The sequence below is a fragment of the Bacillus rossius genome, chromosome 3 (assembly GCF_032445375.1).
Source record: "Bacillus rossius redtenbacheri isolate Brsri chromosome 3, Brsri_v3, whole genome shotgun sequence".
Lineage (NCBI taxonomy): Eukaryota > Metazoa > Arthropoda > Insecta > Phasmatodea > Bacillidae > Bacillus > Bacillus rossius.
In genome coordinates this window covers 123,024,213-123,046,126 of record NC_086332.1, presented here as the reverse complement: position 1 = coordinate 123,046,126, position 21,914 = coordinate 123,024,213, and the positions used below count along the sequence as shown (strand labels likewise).

Genomic DNA, 21,914 nt, shown 5'->3' with positions numbered 1-21,914 from the left:
GCGTCAAAACTGCATCAAGTATTTTCAAAAAAGTAAATAGAGAGCACATGCTGCGCTCACTGCAAAGTGAATGCTGGCGCAATCTTCTGACAGCGCAATAAACGATTGTCCAGTTAGTTCTCAAAACAGCCACAAGATAGTAGCACCAATCTGTAACAAGCCAGCAAGAGTTTAATGGCAATTACCCAGCTACCAAACCCGAGATATACTCGTTGGTTGACTAGCAAAACTCATGTAAATGGCAGCCCGAGTTACGCTCGGGCTTGGTCTAACAGTTATTCATGTGATGCCTGAGCTATACTCGGGCATGGTACTCAAAGTGTTAATCTTATAAAATTGCCAAATAATCAATTGCACTCAAAAAAATGTTGCTTCCCCAGTCACTAGTTTTCACACACCGCAAATCTCGCTGGGCCGCACCCCTGGCGCAACTCTCGCCGATGCACCCCTCGTGGGTCTCCGTCGCCGCCGACGAACTTGCCTTCGCCGAGGGTCCGCTCGACGCCTCGCTCGGAACTCCGCCGCGCCCGCGACACTAACGCCCGGAACTGAACTCTCTGCCCTGGAAGCTTCGTCCAGGGACTTCTTCACTCTGCCGCACCCGCAGCACTATCGCTCCGGAAACTCCGCAGCGGGAAATCTCCCGCCTGAACTCTCACTCTCTACTCAGACTAACATTTGGCCGGCGTCCCGGGCACATGTATATAGACCCAGTCACCTTCCAGAACTCCCGAGCGCAGCTGGGGCCAGTCGCGTCATTCCGCGCCGACCCGACGGCAGAAATCTCTCGAAACACGTGTCGGCGGCTCGCATAACTCCGCAGCTGTCCGGTGTCAGTTACGTGTCAAAGGAAGGGTGCCACGTGGGGAGTGGGTGGAAGGAGGGGGGAAAGCAACAATCCTTGTTATCTTCCAGGCGCGCGCGGCGCATATCATGTTGGGGCAGTCACCAGCCAGCTCTGCACCTGCACGTGTCCCTGCCTTGCTCACGTTCGTAACAATATTATATAAGTTCCAGAAAGAAAATGTTACTGTAGTCTATTAGTTACTGGAATAATGTTGCTCAGACACCTAACTGATAGCAACATATTTTTATTAATACTATAAGAAAATGCATAGTCACCGTGGCAGCTATCTTGCGTCCACAAAAACAGTACATGTAGAGTATACAAATTTGCACATAACTTCTTCTGAGACTAAAATAAAACACGTCGACCATTCACAGATACCAAAGGCTGAATGTTAAAATACTGTTTGCAACTATGGCTTGTGGCTGCACACGAACTCACGGTACAGCCGAAGGATTACGTTCTGGGAATAAAGACGAAGGTCACTCAATCCTTGTTGTGGGCTAAATACCTGCAACTGTGGTTAGAAAATTCTAGTTTAAAAATTCCAAAAAGAAACAGGCTTGATTATATCAGGTAGCGTCTGGACCACAGCCACATGCTTCTCTATAAACTCTCATAATTATATCATTAGTGAGCCAACGACAGACATCCAACCACTTGGTACCTCATTCAGATACTGACTAGAAAAACGAGGCTATGCAGCCATCTCTGCCTAAATGAATTTGCGGGTGTGTGACCTCTCCTTTACAAAATCATAGCTCCGAGGTGTTTTCCACAGAGATTTCACCAAGAATAAAGTCACGCGGTCTGGTGACATCACTTTTAACCAACCAAAAAAAAAGCCTAAAAAATATCAGTCAATACGGGCATGGAAACAGCCGCAAAACACACTTAAACTTTCTTTCTCTCACAGTTGCTGAACTTTCTGGTCTTTCTCTCTCATCCTTATGCATAAACTTATTCAGACAATGAATCATGATGAGAAAAATTACATTAACACCCTATTAAACAAAGGAAAACTAAGTAACCCTCAAAAATTATGTGATACATAACAATAATATACAAACAAAAATGAAAAAATAAAACCTAGGGGTTTATATACTATAAAGTAAGCACATCATCAGAATGACTTAAAATGCATGAATTAAGGTAAATCGTGATTTTAAAACATATAGTGTATATGTAACTACTTTTTAGAAATAAATGAAAAGCTGTTATTGAAAAGAGTTGAGAAAACTTAACCATTATACTGAATAATATAAAATAACATAACTCATAATTTCAACACTTAACAAGTGGGATAAGTAGTAACCTGAGTGAGATATTACAATACCTGTGCGCCCCCCCCCCCCTCCCCCCTCCAACTGTGTAGGTACATATATTTTGCTAAAAATAAATAAAATGGAGAAAATTTGTACATTATCCAGATTTTAATATGAATAAAAAGAAAACATGATACTCATCATAACTATGAAATGAAATGACTGAATGCAACTTTAAAGAAAATTAAATTATAGCATATAGCTATTTTTTCTTAGAATATTTTTTATTAAAAAAAATGAGTAAATTCAAATCCTTATGTGATTAAAATTTCAAAGTCGAAAACAAAATGAGAACATGACCGGCGAGACCATAGGAGTGGGAAAATCTTTGGGCCTGAGAAAATCATGAGAAACGTGTGCATTTTTGAAAGCCATTGGGAATTATTTGTTTGTCTAGCAAGTTGAAGAGTTTATTTGAAAAACTGCTCATTGTACGGAATAATTGTCTCCTTTATGCCATTTTTGAATGCTGTTTTCTGGGGAGCCTCTGCAGCTGAGAGTAATGTAACACCTGGTACAATGGGTTGCTGGCAATAAGTCACTACTCTATTTCTTCCTTCTTCTTTTTTTTTTTATTTTTCACTCTTAGTTTTTTTGATTACTTTGACATCTGGCGATTTTAGCCAGCGATAGTAATAAACAGCAGCCCTGATCGAAAACTGTTACTTTAATTTGTTAGTCAAAGACTAAATGCGTTATTGCAGTATAAAACCAGAAAATAATGTTGACTAGCAGAATATCAGAATTCGATTTTTTGTTAAGTGTCTTATATAATATTTTAGTGCTACTATTATAAATTATCTTTTTATTAAGATGTTATCATTACAATTAGTTTTTAAATACATTTGTTCTTCAGCCAGTATTAAAGTGATTTTTAGTGAATAAAAAAAACATGGACAAGTAGGGAGCTACTTTTACAACACAAAATTCATAATGGGCATGTTCTGTATGAAGAATTTAAATCTACTAAATATATTTTATAGCACTTAACTATAAAAAATGCTGTATAAATATTAATTATGATAATAATTAATATTTTAATTTTTTAACTATTTTCATCCCTGGCAGCTGTTGAAGTAATTTTTGTTGTGTCTTTATGGTTCACTGTATTTTTTATACTAATGCTGTCTTTTTGTAAAATTTTGCCGTTTATTTCATAGTTTATGGAACATAAAAGTGCGTCTAAGATATATTCAAGTAAGACACTTTTATCACATAAGTAATATAGTCTTACAGGAATACTTTCTATTTTACATAATACTAAATAGTTGGTATTTAATATTAAATGGTTAGTTTGGTTTCAGCTCTGATACAACAAAAATCTTGAATAAAACCTCGAATTTGGTTCTGTTTATATAGTGGCCACCTTATTTTACACCAAGATGTAACAAAAAAAAATTCAAGTTATCCTAGTTTTTAAAAGAATAGTAAATGTGTATGTTTTTATGTACATATGTTAGAAGTTATACAGTAGAACCCTGATTTTACATTTTCCCATTATTGGCAACAGTTTATTTCAGGCCCGTTTTAACCTCATTTAATGGAATGCAATAAATTCCAGTTGATTACAACATGCCTATAATCTGCTTCCCGCAATTTACGCTGTTTGTTTATGCTATAACTACGTAAATACGTTATTACCGTGTTTGTCATGAACATCTTACTTATGACATTGTGTGAAATACCAAATAAAAAAAATGCTGTAACTCTTGAATTCTCCTAAGTTTTTTTTTTTTTTTTTTTCATAAAAAAGGTACACAGGCTGCCAACACATGACTAATAAAGGCAGACTTTGAGAAAATGTTAGCACGCGACGCTGGTGCTACAGTTTATAGGAATTCCTACTGTTCATCACTAACTTATACATTCAGGATTACCTACTGTATATATTTCCGGTATTAAATCTGGTCAACTTCTGTTAAGAATAATGTGGTATACAACAAATAATGTTGTGAATAAGGGAAAACGTTGCTTTTTTCTTGGAGTATTTGACTGTGTTTTTATCAGTACTGAACGGGCCTTAGCTATCAAATTCTTTATTATTTATAATAAATATATTTGACTTTATAAGACTCGAAAGTACTTGGACTCGTTCTGGTGTATTTATATGATAAGAACAAAAGAACGAATCATTTAGTTTAATTTGTGGGCGCCAACAACTTCTACGAAGTTGTAATAATGAATAACCATTACAATTACTTCTATTTTAATTAATTTGTACTACACACCATTAATTAAAATTTATTTTATTGTGGTCCGGACTATTCAGGGGTAGAGTTTGGTATATCATGGAAAAATTCGTAAAACCTTGGATTAGCTTATATACAACGATTTTGTGAACTTTAACTCAAGTTGTCCCTAACTTTAGCAATCTGGTAGTGTGCAAAGATTTAGTAAGGGATTTCAAGTGATATTAATTATTCCCGAGTGTCAGTTTTGCAAGCTAGTAAATGTTGTGACATTCCTTCATCATTATATAACCGACCTGTTGTTATAGTTCCGTGGTAACGAACTATGCGTTACTAGGTTTGTCTTCTTTCAGCCAGGACCTCAGCAATGAATCTTCTGCGTCTTCATCCTTGGCACGCCCATTCGCTGTCTTGTACCTTCGTCCTGGGAACGCCTTTCGTTGTTTCAAACCTTCGTCCTGGAAACACCTCTAGATAATCGTCTTTGTCCTGGGAACTCCTATCGTTGATCATCTTCGTCCTGGGAACGCCCATCGTTGATTGTCTTCGTTCTGGGAACTCCTATCGTTGATCGTCTTCGTAGTTTATACTCGTAGTCTTCTTCCTGGGATCGCCTTGTAGTACTCAAATTTTGTTATAAATAATAATTCTTCTTTATTTCAATAACTCTCTTCAAATCATTAATATTATTCCTGTTTATTATCATTTCTTATAATTCTTCAAAATATTTCACTAGTTATAAGTTCCATTTCTGCAGTCATAAAATGTCATGTCTTTCCTATTCGAAGTTCCTATATCAATTTCCTTTCGTTTTCTCCATTCCTTCCAAACAAAACTTTTATTAGCTAGCAATCATTTTTGTTAAATCTTTTCCACCAATACCAGATTGTTTTACAAATATTCGTCATATAATATTATATGTGAACTGTGAAAAAAACATTCTTATTCGTTAAACAAATATCATTACTTGAGCAAGGAAGTATTACATTCAAAGATATAAATACAAATTACTGATTTATGGTTCATAGAGAAATAAAATGTGTAGTGAAGTGAAATTATAAATATGCTACATTAATTTTGTTCATCCATCTTGTTATATGAAATTAACAAGTTTAACCTTTATAGTACTTATTTTAGCACGATGGCAGCGAGTAAAAAAGGAAAACAATTTCGATTAATGAAAATCTCAACGTGGACTAGCACAAAGGTAATCTATCGTGTTTCACTCGCTGAGAGGTGACAATTGTAAAAAATTGCAAAATGATTGAAGAAAATGCATCACAGTGTGGTGATTTTCCTAAGAAGGGAAAATACGTTCGTGGATCAAAATATGATGAACTTGAAGTACTTTTGAAGGAATGGTTTGTGGGTGCAAGGGCCTCGAATGTACCCATAAACTGTGTTTTGTTGAGAGAAAAGGTGCAATTTATAGCTACGCAGCTGGGAATTAATGAGTTTCATGCATCCTATATAATGCAGTATGAGAAGAAATTAGAAGTGTAGACTCTACGACCGTAGAAGTGTAGAATAAAGAGCAGTTGCACAATTACATAAGAGGATATGAACCGAAGGACATTTTTAATGCGGATGAAACAGGCCTGTTTTATTCTCTTCCCCCAGACAAAACACTGTGTTTAAAAGGGAAGCAATGTCATGGTGATAAACTTAGTAAACAATGGCTCACAGTTTTGCTAATGAGCAATTCAGATGGCAGTGAGAAACTTCATTTATTGGTGATAGGGAAGGCACAGAATCCAAGGTGTTAAAAACTTTGCCAACAAAATATTTGGCAAATCAAAAGGCCTGGATGACGTCAACAATCTTTTGAACAGTGGCTGTGTGCTCTGGATGCAGTGATGGGTGTTTAGGGGAGAAAAATTTTGCTCACCCTCAGGATTTGTATTTAAGAGGCCACTCCAGTCCAGGAGGCATTTCAAGTTGGCATCTGGAAAGGGAGCAGGTAGTGGCCTGGCGTTTAGTTCCTTGTAGCATTAAGCTCGAGTTCCTCGGATTAGTATAGAAAGGGAACCCTCACACCCAACCCGTCCTTCTTCCACATCTTAGGCTCAGCGCACACGGAGCAACTGCTTTGTGACAACAGTCACAAAAGGATGAGCTCACAATGGTTTTGTGACCTCGACATCGCACGGGGGTGCGGAACCGCACACGAGGCGATCGGTTTGAGACCAGTCTCAAACCAGTTGCATGCAACCGTGGATCCCGGGTCGCAGTTGCCATGCAACCTTCGTCTCAAACAGGGCCATAGACAGACATCACGACACGACAACACTCCAGCTCCCCCGCCAATACACTACCTAAATAAGTATCTGTGTCCTTGCTAAACATTTACACAGCACCCTGCTGCCGTCTCAATGATTCAAGTCAAAGTCTGTCGGGGTACAGTCGCTCGTGGTTTTTTTAAGTTAATTATTTTGCATATTTCCAATGTGACTCACGGATGAATGTCGATTTTTGCGCCGGATAATTTTATGTTATAAAATGTTCACTTTTATGAGACAAAAAAAAGTGCTCATGGGCGCTCAGGTTTTTTTCCGTATAACAATACGCAATATGGCAGTAATAAAACTTGCATATCATAGGATTGGATCATTACTAAACTCAAGTATTTGAAAGAAAAGGTGTACACGCCTTAATTGCGCCAAATAAAGACTAAATAATTTAGAAATGTGCCGCATTATTGACATTGTGGACAAAACAAATTGTAAAGGGGTAAAACGGAAGAGGTTCTGTGTGTGAAGTACGAAGGCAAACTAAAATTGTTTCGTAAACTGATTTAGGTATAGTGGAAACATATATGTACAGCTGTAACATGTCATATTTGTGTATAGCAATTAACATGTTGCCGAAATTAATGTTATTTTACTTTGCGAATGTTATTGCAAAATAAGTAAACAGAGTGAGTGCTAATTTTAATTTAATATTGTATGACTAGACTAGGTAAATGTAATGTTTTTAAATTATCAAGCCCTATGTGGGTATCAATTAAAACTTATTATGTTATCTACGTTTGTAGTGAGGGTAAATGGTAAGTGTAGAAATTCACTTGTAGAGAAACAAAAGTAGGGAAAATAAGTTAGGGCATAACTACGTTTCGTTTGAAACTAATTTTAGAACATTCTGTACCAAGACATGCTCAAGGAACGATGTGTTTTAGAAATTTCCCACAAACTGAACGTTTCAAGCTGAATATTTGTGTATAATTGGGACGTAAATCAGCTAATTGCGAATGAGCGAGTCTGCATGAAGAACAGATTTGATCATTCGAAACGATTATAGTGATTAAGAAGTTCGTCTTGAGTTCCCAGAACGTTGAATATATATTTGTAAAAGATAACTGGTTAAAAGTTGTCCACTACGAGTAGGGCCTATAGAAATTTGATCGTTTTGTTTTTAATAGGCCTTTGGAGATTTCAGGGTAAATAGAATTACGTTACTCTACACATCGCCAAAAGAAAGAATTTGAATGAACATCAAAAGTTTACGAGAAATATATACTATAGGAACTAAAGTCTCTTCAGCTAATTAACTAACGAAATATCATTCCTTGATTGACCTGGACAGAAGATATTATTTCCTGAGGACAAGAAGATACATACCTTCAAAAGCGAACGGACGAAGCAGAATACTGAACTACTCCAGTGATACTATGATTCGATTCCCGTGAATATTTATTCATTGCAGATGGACAGTCAAAATCGTTGTGAGCAAGAAAATATGAAGAAATCATCTTTCAAGTAAATTCAGATAGATTGATTTTGTCAAGGTTGATCAAGTGGGACACACATCGGATGCATGAACTTCACTGCAATTAGAGCAATCAAAAGGTATATTGGTATGAGTATAAAGTTATATGACGAGGTACGTAAAACTAGGTGTACAAGTTTTCAAATGTTTATTGTGTTAAAGATTTCCCAAAGAGTAAGTACCCCTGAAATATTTTAGGTAAAGAACTGAGCTAGTTTGAAACTATTAAATTTAATATAATTTACGAATCAAATCATATTGTATTCTGATAGGACATAATAGCGTAATGGACTGTATTTCACATTGAAGTTGAAGATAGTTCGTTGCAACTCGTAATAGATTTTCGCACTCATTCTAACTTCATTCTTCAATTATTAAATATATTTCATAAAATCCGTAATTATTTTAAACCACCTTATCATTGAAATATCTTTCATTCGTGGAGTAGGTACTTTTTAATATTGTTGAAAGGTCCTATTACAGAATAACCTTAAGAAGATTAATATTACCAAATTTGACTTCCAAGCGTGGGGCTTATTTTACAGAAGTTGTTATTCAATTAAATTAAACTGTATGTTATATTACAGGTATTGGCGCAAAATGTCTTGGCTACATGAAAATAGATAATACAGTAAAACCTCGTATTTACGTTCTCGTTATTTACATTTTCCCGCAAATAACGTCATTTTATGTAGGTCCGTTTTATTGTACATTAACTTTCATGTTGCATTTTCCCTGAAATTACATCGCTACGTAACCAAAAAACCCGGAATGTACGTTTCAAAACACGGTAAAAATGTAAATACTCGTCACGTTAGTCATAGATGTGAAAAGTTTGAAGTAGTTCGCCTATTGTCTGTAACCTTTCGTTTTGATGTATCGACAAGTTCTATGGTGCCTCTCCTCTACTAACGTTTTAATCTTTGCTGCCATAGAGAACTTTCGTAGCAGAACCACAAACGGTTTTATTTATGGTGTCATAGAGCACTCTCGTAACAGAGCATAGTCCGAAGCGCTGAGCTATCGATACTACCGGAAAGCGCTCATACACAGTACGTATATTTAGTAGTGCTGCATTATGTACAGTACATATCTATGATGGCTTTCATTGTTTACATTAGTCAACGTCCGTTTTGGTTAGCACGTGTTTTTTTATCGTTCACAATATTATTTATGGCAAGATTTTGATTGAAGATGGATAGGTATAAAGTTCCACGAAATACTTTATCTATTGAAGATAAAATTAAAATTATTGAGAAGTCTGACAAGCATGTGGGTACCCGAGTGGTTTTGGCCAAGGAACTGAATATTCCTGTTAGTACTTTAAACACAATAATTAAAAATAGGTAAATGCTGATACATTTTTTTAAGCTAAAATTTAGCATTAACTGCCAATAAAAGTGCTTTCCCACAATTTACACTTTCCCGCAATTTACACTTTTTCCTTGGGGTTCCTTGAAAAGTGCAAATAAGGGGTTTTACTGTAGTTATACACAATGCAAAAACCTCAATTGTTCGTTCCCCGAAACTGTATTTTACACAGCATATAAAAATATTTCAAAATTTTAACAAACCGTAATATTTCATATATTTCAGTAAGTGAAATAGTAAATACGTCTCAATAAAATATATGTTTTTATAATAGGTAAAATGACGACCTGCCCATTCAAAACAGCCTAATTTTATTCAAATAGTACATACATAATCTACAGTTCAACATACACGAGGCTTTCATTTATAATATCCAAAAAAAAATAAGAAAAAATAATAACTAAGTTACATTAAAATATATACATATATTCATACAAAATGTGTATATATATACGTGTAAATATATGATGTTTCTCAGGCACAGGTGTAATAATTACATTTAAATGACTATATTTGGAACATTTACACAATTGAAATGCATAAGTAAGAAATATAACAATTCAGGGTGAAAACCCATAAATATTTATTTCTAAATATAATTCAAAATTTTGTTATAACACATGTTGACACATGCTGTATTCGATACTTGGTTCAAACGTTATTACCACCTTGTCGTTTGTTTGCGTCAAAGTAGGGTCAGGCAAGATCAAGTAAATAATACACAAGAGATATTCATAATTACATTTTATGTGTGCTATCGTCGACCGGTATAGACCGTTATGCAATGTTACACAACTGACCAAATGGTAGAACAAGTGTGAACCATTAGCTTAGTAGAACAGTAAAAGTGACCATAATAGGAATGACCCTATCTACAATCCCTTCAAATAAATACGCTCACTAGTCACCTCCTCCCCCAACAAACATTCTGCACATAGTGTGTGTGGTGGCAGGTAATAAGAAATGACGATGAAAATGTGTTTTCAATTTGCCCGTAAAGTGATTACGCTACCCTAAAAAACTATTGTCAGAATGATTACCATTATATTAACTAACAAGTTTTCAATATTATGTAACGAAACTCTGAACAATGAATAAGCAATATAAAATGTCTTACGTACATTAAAATGGAAATATCATTCCCCTTTATCGTTGAAATGGGGCAGGAACCAAAATTTTTGCCCAAACTCCGTACCTACACATTGTCCTTTACCTAGTGGTGATATGTGTGTGTGTGTGTGTGTGTGTGTGTGTATATATATATATATATATATATATATGAAGTAATAGTATTTTTTTTGTGAAAAACCTGGATTCCTGTTTATTTCTTCTCTTTTAAATATTTTTTTTCTTCAACATAAAATACATTTATGAGATAAATACTTAATTGTTTAGGCACATCATGGTTTAGTTTTAAAAAATTTGTATTAACCATAAATACAGTTAACACATGGGATACACTTAAACTCTTATAATCTTATTTATTCAACATAAATTAAATAAATTGAATAGGTGTTGTAACAATTCAGCATATTTACAAATATTTTGTTTTCATATGTTTCAATATTATAAATGTTATTTTTTTAATGAATTTGTAGCAGAGCAAAAAATTTTGAACCCAATGATAAACATTTTGTCACCACACACAACCCCACTTATATTACATGTTACACTATTCAGATGTGACTGAATATAAAGTAAGTAAAGTAAAAATATTAAGATAAAACTAAGTTATAATTAAATGGATATTATGTATAGCAAAAAAGAAAGACGCTTATCCACGACGATATTTATTCAGAGCATAATAACAATAATTATTAGCTGTAGGAATCATTTCATTCATTATATTATTTGTAACTTTCCCTTGTGTAGAATGTAATGAGCCCATCTTTTTTTGAGTTGGAAGTGGCAGTACACTGCTTTTATAAACTGTCCCAATGCGACTACGCTTGGTTATGGTTGGACTAGGTGAGAATTATTTTTTTCAGTTTATGAATTGTAGGCGTTAATAATTTAATGGTGACAAGTTCTAACAAGCTGTAGCTGTGAATTAAAAAAAATCTCTTCGGCATGCCAAAAGAAATAGTTGCTTCTTCCCTTTGCGCGACGAACGCCTATCGAATGTCACACGCACTTAGAATTCCAGTGTCCAGATATACTGTACATCATGAAAAGCGCGTCTCTTCTGGCGATATGCCTTCTCTTGCACTTCGTTCACAAAAATTTGTTTGTTGACAAATGCTGCTCGCCCACCCCGGCCTGGCCCACCGACCACTGGCGCCGGTATCCCGCTGGGACCATTACCAACCCCTACCTGAATATTTTGCTACTCGTATTAGGACGAAAGTGGCTTATATCCAAGATACTGTATATAGACTGGATGGCGACCAACTGGGAAAACCAGGAAAATTCAGGTAATTTTGCCAGCAGGGAAAAGTCATGGAAAAGTCAGGAAATTTTTCAAATAGTCAGGGAAAAAAATAAATCTTTGCAGAATTTTACAGCTTAATATTATTCTTAGTCTTTGTTAATTGTATGTAGCGATTTATTAACTGAAATTCTGAATATGTACTATAATTTATACGAATTTCGACATTTTAATGAAGCCATTTTTGATGTCGCGGGTCATGAAAAACTCTGCTGTGTTTGCGTTGCTGATAACAGCTGGCTGGCGTGCGTGCGCAAGCAATGTATTGCCACCATAGTCATGGTACGTGTACCAAATTATTCTATGCTTACAAGTTTTATAGCTCATAGTACACCGAGATGACCGAGATAGTTTTATTTTTGTTTCTCGTATTATTGGCAACTGTGGTACAAGTACACAAACGTTTTGGAATGAAAATGTGTGTGCTTTTTTTTTCTTTTTTTTTTTTTTTTTTTTTTTTTTTCCAGTCGTGTAGTGCTTCTCTACGTTTTACTTTTCAGATGTACATTTTATTTTATTTTGCTGTCCTCGTTGTGTAAATGTTTTGAATAGTGGCGTGTACAGGTTTTCAGTATTATTTAGTAAGCTAGTCGGGCTTTGTTCTGAAGATAAAAATGAGAGAATAGAAGTAGAAGACAAAGATGAAACAAAAATGTGCGCGGGATCAGATATGAACGTGTGGGCTTGGGAAAAATATTGCCGTTGCTGAAAGCTAAGAGTAAGGGTGAGTAATGAGTTAAAGTGTTTATTCGGTTATATTCAAATTTTTAGCCCATTATTTTTATGGAGTAAACCATTTTTTTAATGAATTCCAATACAGGATAAGAAAAGTGAAAGGTAAATATTAAGAGTAGCTAATCATTAGACTTGCGCATAATAGTTCGCGACCGGGAGCGCTCCTTTTATGCTGGAATCACAATGCCCTGACGGCCCTGACACGGCAGGCCCGACAAGTTCAATAGCCAATGAAATACAAGCTCGCCGTGACATCAGCCCGACAAAATACGCACCCCGACGGCCCGCAAGGAATAGATTATATTTCTAATTTAGTCGTGTCCGGCTGCCAGACATAAAAGAAAACGGCAATGGAAAGAAAACAGTACAGAACTAAATTTCACAAATATTAACCTACTTGGTTAATCTTTTTGCTGAAAAGTGAAATTTCATTATACATGTGAGGGAATTGAAAAATTTGTAGCTTGCCTTAGTCTGTTTGTATAAACAAAAACATATATCATTGTGTTAATGGTTAAATGTTATTTTAGAATCCATCTTTTAACATTTTGTTTCTTTTTAATTCTTCGCACAGCTAACATGAGGAGTATTTTTCTGTCCCTCACTGACATATCTTTATCTTGTTTCCTTGTAACTAAAATAAACTACTCTTTTATTTTACGAATCAACTTAACCTTACTTCGTATCGCAGACGACTAAATGTTTTTTTTTGCACTTTAACTGTCAATAATAAATAAGAGCCTTCTTTGTTTTTAGCGCATTCTATAATGCATTTTAATTGAAGTATTTAGCTTGACACGATTTGCCGAAGGCCAAATTAAAAATCGTCGGGTTATTTTTGTCGTGGTATTGTGACCCTACGCTTTTAAATCTGTCGTGCTGAGATGTTGCACGACAGTCTGTCGGGCCTGTCGTGTCGGACCCGTCGGGGCATTGTGGTTCCAGCTTTAGTTCGCAGCTCCTTGGCGAACTAGGTCGCTCTTTTAGTTCATCCGCTCCCATCTCGAATTCAAAGAAGACAGGTCGCAGATAGTTCGTTCGCTTTGCTACCGCTACTGCAGGCGATCTTCTTTGTATGTTATAGTAGTTATTTTTTATAATGATCAGTGTTGTGAACGCCTAGATTATTATCCTTTTTTGAGTTACTATACATCAAATGAGTAAATAAAACAATAATTTACATAATTGGGTAAAATGGCGTATATAACAATTCTGTTTTTAATCTTCACTTTACACTATAATCAAAAAATTTTAATCTATAAAAGGATTTATTTTATAGCTAGTTAAAGAAATATTATTTATGAAATGTGTTTATTTCAGTGAATAAAACACCGTTTTATAAATATACAAATTTTAATTTTTTTTAAGTTTTAGAAATAATCAACAAAAAATGATTTATTATTTACAGGCAACAAAATTACGTACATTATTAATAAAAACTAATAAAAACTCTTAAGTAAGATTGTTTGCTAATATTGCTTAAGAATGTGTATGTTCTAGAGGTGGACGGGAATAGCATTTTTACTTCGGGACGGGATTCGGTCGGGAAATACATCAGATTTTCGGGATCGGGATCGGGGGAGCAAGAGCAGTAAATTGTCTCTTAGCTTGATGTGCAGAAAATTATATGTACTTTTAAAATGTGTGTATTTTTAAGTATTTTTTTTAATAAACCATCCACATTTATAAACCAAATCACAGAAAAGGAAAGACACACAAATACAAATAATAAATAACATAAAATGTAATAAATACAACCATCTTGTGTCCTACTCTACTTTAAATTTTCATGAAGAAACACCAACTTTTCAACATGTTCACTTGTTAATTTAAGTACATTGCAACTTGTTATTTGGTAATTTTTTAAAGAACTTCCAAATAGGCGCAGAAACACCTGGTTCACTTTTGCTACTGCCTGGAATGCCCGGCTCCATCATTCACACAAGTGTATAAACTACCCTTTTTTTATTAAATGAAATTTGCCGGAAATATTTATCACGCCTACTTTAAAAATACCACTTGTTTTTAATTGTTCACTTTCATTCTTACATAATGACCAACGACTAAAACGTAAAACCATCTCATGTTTATGAAGAACGTTTATGACATAAACATTTGAAACCAAGATGGCGTCTTTCATTTTATTAGTGTTTCGAATATTACGCGTTTGGCAACACTGCTTATTGTTGCTCTTGTTAATTTTCAAGACAAATTATAACCTAAAAATACGGCAAAGATGTTAACATTCGCCAAACTTAATAATATTCAACATTGAGTTCTTTATTTAGTCAGAGAGTTATTTTAAACTATGTTTATGAACGAGTGTTGAATTTACGTTATTGTTTATAATATGTATTTTATTTTTTGTGATGTCTTTGTACTTTGTTCGTTTAATACGTATACGAAGTTTTTACGGGACGTATGTATACATAACCTATTTTTAGAATATAAAAATTAGTACGACGAAGGTTTTTACTATTTAAAAAAAAAAATTGTTTTCCCGAGGTATTATCCCGAAGAGAAAAATTATTTTCCCGAAGTTCGGGAATGGTTTTTTTCCCGACTTTTATCCCGAATTTCGGGATCCTGTCCACCCCTAGTATGTTCATTAGGACCTACATATAATTCACTAAATATTAGCAAGTTCATCATCACTTTACATGCACTATAATCGAAAAATTTTAATTTCTAAAAGCTATTATTGTTTGTCTGATTTTGGTTTGACATATATTTGTGTATGTTATCTGATAAGTTACTTAATATGCAAAAATAAGAAGGATTTACGCTTAAAATAATTGATCAGATTGTTTGGCATGGTCAGGGAATAAAAATGATTATTTTGGAAAAGTCAGGGAATTTATTCTTTACAGTTTGGTAGCCACCCTCATAGACTTATAAATTTTTGCATTAGTTTTTTTCTTTCACGACCATTCTATAATATATATATATACATCGTAAACATTTAGGTTTAAGATTATTTACTTTAAATTCCAGGACAGTTAACTTTTTTGCCAAAATATTTGGCATGACTTTAAAACCGGCCAGATTTCAAACCTAGACAATACACTTATGCATATTAGTAAAGATTAGTATAAAACCATAATTTATGCAAGTTTTTAAAGAAAGGGGCTTTGATAAGACCATCGTTGTCTTTAGACACCTGCGAGTACTCGAAATTCGAGTTTCGAGTCGAGTTTTTTAGTAATACTCGAACTCGAGCTCGTGTCTTTTCAACAACTCGAAATTCGAGCGAGCTTTTCTTGCACTGTACCTATAGAAAAAAAACTCTCATTATATCGGAATAAAAGTCTTACAACACTATTATCCTTTACTTTATAATGTAACATGATCGACCGTATACATGAACACATCATTTTTACGTACCCGGGATTTACGAATTTCCGTGATTAATTTTTTTTACTTCTATAATTTTCCGCATAGCATTAATGTATCACTTTCCTCCTTTATGCGGAAGTATTTCCCGCCTCATGCGGAAACATTTCCCGCATTTTACTGTAAAAAGCATTTAAATTGTCCGGGGTCTCATCATTCACACCATTAAATGTGTGATATAAAGTCCCGTTTAACATTTTTATGAAAATTCCTGCCAGTAATGGCGCACGTAAATATAAATATGAAGAAAATACAAATGAACAACAACTTACGAAGAAATATGGATGATGTACCATAACTACAGTACAATTCCAATAGTTATCTTAAGATAATTACCATAAAAAGAACTAAAGATTCTTTGTAGATACCATAACTACTGCAGAAGCATGATAGTTACCACATTTGCACTATAGTTGCCGTAATAACCGAGATGTGTATTTACCGTGATGGTAATGTATTTATTTAGGACATATTAAAATTAAAGAACATTATTGAAAAAAAAAGGATGTTAAATCTTGATATGTACGGTTGGCACATGTTGCTAAGAAATAATGTGATCTGAAAGAATGTAGTACTACTACAAAAAGTGAAAAGGGTACTCGTGGATTTTTAGGTTATGGCAGTCTCTTTCGTTTTTCAGTAATATCGGTAGAAAATTAACAAGAGTATTGGAAGTTGGCAGAAATGCCGATTCAACTAAATATTGGCAAAATCGGCTTCTTCAGTACAGCTCTACATTTGATGACATGAGTAAACATATTTCAGACTACAGGACATTGATAAAGACTTTAATTTCCATGTAGGTTTATTGTGCGTAAGTTTTTTTTGCAAGTGTAAATTGAATTAAGTAAAATGCTTCTATTTTTATTACTTTAAATTGATTAAACTTAATGACAAGTTACAGATATTTGACACTAATTTTGAGGTTAAACAATTTGGTAAATATGTAGAGTAACGGTATATGCGGAAAAAAAATGCTAAAAATCTGAAAATACTTTTATTCTATGCTCTTTCACTTCCTCTTTTCAAATCAACCGGCGGAGATAAGAAATTCCAAATACTTTAGGAATATCGAATTTTTTAATTTAGTAGGCTAACAATGATAATGGTTTCTTTTTTTATTTCCATATTTTTCTCAAAAGTTCTCACATTTTATTACTCCATCACAGTAAATTTATGTGCAATAAACTTAAAAAAAAAACTCGACTCAATACTCGCGAGTATTTTAGCAAACTCGCTCGAGCTCGACTCGAAGTGAAAATCTTCTGCTCGCAGACGCCTAGTTGTCTTACATATCAAGGTAGCATCATTTCGAAATCTATATTAGTTAATTAGTTATAAGCAAAATGAAAATAGCATTTAATCTTATGAAGTTAACGCGGGTTGCGTAGTGCCCCTGAAACACTGGAGTGGCCTCGTAAGGAATGGAAAGCTTGTTTTTTTCTGCTAACTGCACCAGTGAGCTTCAGCCTTTGGATTTAGGCATCATACATCTCTTGGATGCAGTGCATGATATTGCCTATCCATAGAAACAAATTACATAAATAACAATTTTATATTGATTCAGAAAGGCAGGTTTTCCAAGTTCAGGAACAGTGTGTAAAAATGAGGACAGTGAACCAGGTGACAGCGTAGAGGAAGAAGACTGGAAAAATATTCAATCAGACAGTTTGTTCAGTGATTTTGTCAACATTGACAGTCATGTGCAAACTGCAGAAAAAAAATCTCTTGATGATATTGTCAGTTTGCACATGAAGGAAAAGCAACCTGATGGAGATGATGGTGATGGTGATGGTGATGGTGATGGTTATGAAGATGAAGAAATCCCTATGCCTCACAAGCATGAAGCTCTAGAAGCAGTTTCTGTTTGGGGAATTACTTGTATGGGTTCAACTGTCCAGACAGTTTGACCAGTTGAATCATATAGACAAAAAAATAGAGGAACTGAGCAGCCAGCAATTAAAGCAAACCAAAATTTCGAATTTTTTCACACAGTAAATTTAATTTGTTTTTGTACCTACACCTATCCCTCACTTAGAACAACTAATTCGGTCACGTTTCTATAAATAGCAAGGCTAATTTATTTAATGTGTTCCAAAATTCTGTAGAAAAATATACTTAATGTAATATTAATGCGTTGAATAACACTCAACTATAAATATGTCACACCATTTACCTTCTTATGCCGCACATCGCACTTTGTATGACAAAAACGACACCGTGTAATGGGAGATACATGTTTATGTACTTTATCGTCAGTCGGCTAGCTGACTTGCCCGCCCGGGCATGACCTTCAACTAATGTTGAACCAAACCATCCTTTGCTGACAGTGAAACCGATATTACTGTATTACTGTTAGGATAATTATATTTTAGTTTTTAAAAAATTAAAGTGCTTATTCGCATATCACCACCTGGTTCACACCAATCCTGTCAGGCCAATGATTATTTTTTCATTGCAACATTCATTTAACATCCTTTTCCATGTTAATCATCTGTTCATTTCTGTTACGATATCTAATGTAAAATATATTTCCACTAGTACTTTTTTGCTATTACTGAAATTAATTTTACCTCTTTTTCACAACCTGTTTTGTAGTAATTGAAAACTGGTAATTTAACATTGTATGTAGTAGTCACTTAACCTAGTTGGTGTAGATAGACTGAATATGCTTTTTTAATTTTTTTGAGAAACCTTGCTGTATGTTTTTTTTTTCTTTGAGAAAAATATAATTTTTGCTTTAGTACACTTTCCTCGTGTTTTTTGATATTTTTAGTAATATTCTTAACCTGTAAATGTCTTGAATTGCTAATTTAAGTATAAAAGTATGAACATAGACTGTATTCTTGCCTATATAACTCTGCAGAATGTATAGGGACTTATTCTTTTTAGATATGCTTCATACACTCATAATGAATAATGATGTGTATGTCAGAGTACAATATGTTTAGGTTGCATAATATCACAGTTCACTGAGCAAAAATTGGATTTCTTTATACATTTCCCTTATTTTACACTTTCTTGCATTTTACATTATTTTCAGACACCCCCTACAATAGTGAAAAAAGTACACAGAATTATTTTGAAATTCATATGTTAAAAAAATCATTGTCACAGAAAATTATTTTGTAGCACAATGGCTATACATAAAATTTTATGTGTGTGTGTGCGTGTGTGTGTATGTATGTGTATGCATCCATGCATGCATAAAAGCTTAATTACCTCTCATACCTGGGCTTTATTCTGTGTAAAGAGGTGTTTTCTTTATTCTCACACAAATAAAAAAATAGTGATGTATTATTTGAGAAATTTGAACTTGGAGGATGGAGGTAGTTTTTTCTTCCTAAAATCAAATGTGTTTGTGTATATAGTAATTTTTTCTTATTTTGAAAGTCAGTTGACGAAATTTCAGAAAAATATTTACCATATTCCTATTTGAAGGGTTAGAGAGTGGATTTGAGAGTAAATCCATAAAGGTTATATGCCTACCGAATGCAATATAATGCAAACAATGGACTAATATATTTATTGAAAGTAATTAAAAATAAGTAATACAAATTACAAGGAATAATATGATTTTCCTAATTTTTGGTTGTATAAAAAGCCAGGATCTGAACCCAGGACCTTCAAGTATGACACCACACATTACTGAGCTAAAGAGACAGAATAAAAATTGTGATTTTTTGTGACTATGAAAAGTTCATAAGATGTATTCCAGGATAGTTTTCTATCTCAAAGATTGACACGTGAGTGCACGTTTTACATACCCTGATGTTCACAAAAGTAACTATATGCAGGTTAATGCTGCCATACATGAACAGTTGTCTGGACAATTTTGACTCGTGGGTATAGCAGAAACCTGAATGTGTCTAAAGAAGTAACTTTGTTAATAGAACCTCTGGTCTTTGCTAAAGTGATGTAATTTTGAACTATATCTCTGAAACATGTAATACAGAAGTCCCATTACTCAAACTGATGTTAAATGAAACAGCTCAAGATTGAGTTCTAATTTCCACACTAATTATAATACGATAAACTTTTACCGTACAAGACAATATTAACTTAAAACAGCAGAAATATCACATTATAAATCAAATTTACAGCAGCTGAAAGCATCTATCAGAAGGAGGTAAAGCTGTAGGCCTAATAAAAAAAACAACTTGGTCTCATTGTTACTTTTTATTTGTTGTTTATATTTTTTTGATGTGCTTGAGAGAGTGTAGTCTGGTGCTAGCTCATGGTACCATCTGTAGATGCAGTGTCAGGAATGTGTGGTGTTCTCTGTCTGTTTCGCAGGTACTATGATGATAGATACCGAGAACGTGAGCGGGAGAGAGAACGAGAGAGGGAAGCCACTCGCCGTGACCCAGAACGAGAGCGCGAGAGGGAGCGAGAGAGAGAGCGCAGAGAGGAGCGAGAATCATCTCACCGTAGCTCTCGACACTAACGCCCTCCTGTTGTTGGCCACACCTGTGGCCTTCAACTCTGTCAGCTCTTAATTACTTTAAGTTATACATTTATATGTGGTCAGTTGTTTCTTGTTTGAGAAATGCTGTGTTTATTTTAGCTGGACGCTGAGGGAAAACTGTCTGGCACTTTTTACTGTGAGCTTCAGCACTACAGGAGAATTATTTCACAAAATGGGACGAAGATTTAGCTTGTTTATCGTCATTCCCTTTCTTTTTTTTACTGTTTTATCGATGGTGTGTTAAATATGGCTAGGGGCCTATCAGTCCAGCCTCTGCACCTGTACATGTAGCTAGTGCGATCACCCACGTGTGTCCTTTGCCTTCCTGTCTAGGTTAGGCTTGTTCAGTCTTCGACCCTGTGTTCATGTGGCATGTGTGAGCGAAGGATTTCTCAGTTCAAGCATAATTATATAAGTGTAGTTAATAGTATTGCAAGGTTCGCGTAGAAGATAATGCTTCATTAGGTGTTGCAAATTAAAGTAGTAAAGAGAAGATAATTGAAGATTGTCTTCATAGAAGAATGTTATTCAGACTGGATTCCAAGAAGTCTGTTAGCATTAAGTTCTTATTGCTATATTGAATGAAGATTGTAATGTAGTATGTAAGTGATACATATTATAAGGTAGTTTTATTTGGTTTTGATGTTTTTTCCCTCTCTAATCATTTAGTGTATTTTCTCTGTGTCTTTTAGTATGTATCTTTATTCACAGGTTGGAATTCAGTATGGTACCTCTAAATTTGTTGTAACATCTGCAAGCCACAAACAATAAAAATGTTTCTTGTATGCAATTGTGAGCCTATATCTTTGTAAACCCTCAACTCTTCTTTAAGTGCGAAGAATATAATACAGTTTATATTATTCAGTATTGGGTGATATCATGAACGTATTAAGTTGTTACGTTGTTAGTTGGCAGTTACCTTCTTTCAGCAGTATACAAATGTTTTTAAAATTATAAATGTAATGTAATCAATAATTTAGGATATAAATTCTTGGGTACGAGTTAACATTTAAAATAAAGGACTAGTGTCCACTAAATTAATTTTATTTATAGGCAGACAAAAGTAGTAATGTAATGTATTACATTCTAAAATTCAAATATTTCTATCTAGCAAATTGTAAATGGAATAAAATAAGATTGTTATATTATTTGAGTGTATTTTTATATATTTCGACATGCTTATTAGAGTTGAGCTAATAGCCCATCTACCGATAATGTTAATTCAGGTAAATTTATCACTGCTCTTCATTTTAATTCAAAAGTACAGTGAAACCTCGATTCTACGTAGGGTCAGTTGGGGTAATTGTGAACAAATTTTACTAGTTTCAATTACTGATGGCTTTTAGGAGCATATGAACCATGTAAAACATTTTAGAACCTCCATAAAACTATT

At 34.3% G+C, this 21,914-nt stretch overlaps 1 protein-coding gene across 6 annotated transcripts in view; it reads left to right on the top strand.

The window, feature by feature from the left end:
* The window catches only part of LOC134531216 (cleavage and polyadenylation specificity factor subunit 6), a 294,999-nt gene extending 273,335 nt beyond the window's left edge, over window positions 1–21,664 (top strand). For all 6 annotated transcript variants that reach the window (XM_063366877.1, XM_063366876.1, XM_063366880.1 and 3 more), the window contains one exon: window positions 20,350–21,664. In XM_063366877.1, coding sequence (XP_063222947.1) covers window positions 20,350–20,500 — 151 coding nt within the window. In that variant the 3' untranslated portion in view covers window positions 20,501–21,664. The remainder of the gene's footprint in view (window positions 1–20,349) is intronic.
* Window positions 21,665–21,914: the final 250 nt, after the last annotated feature.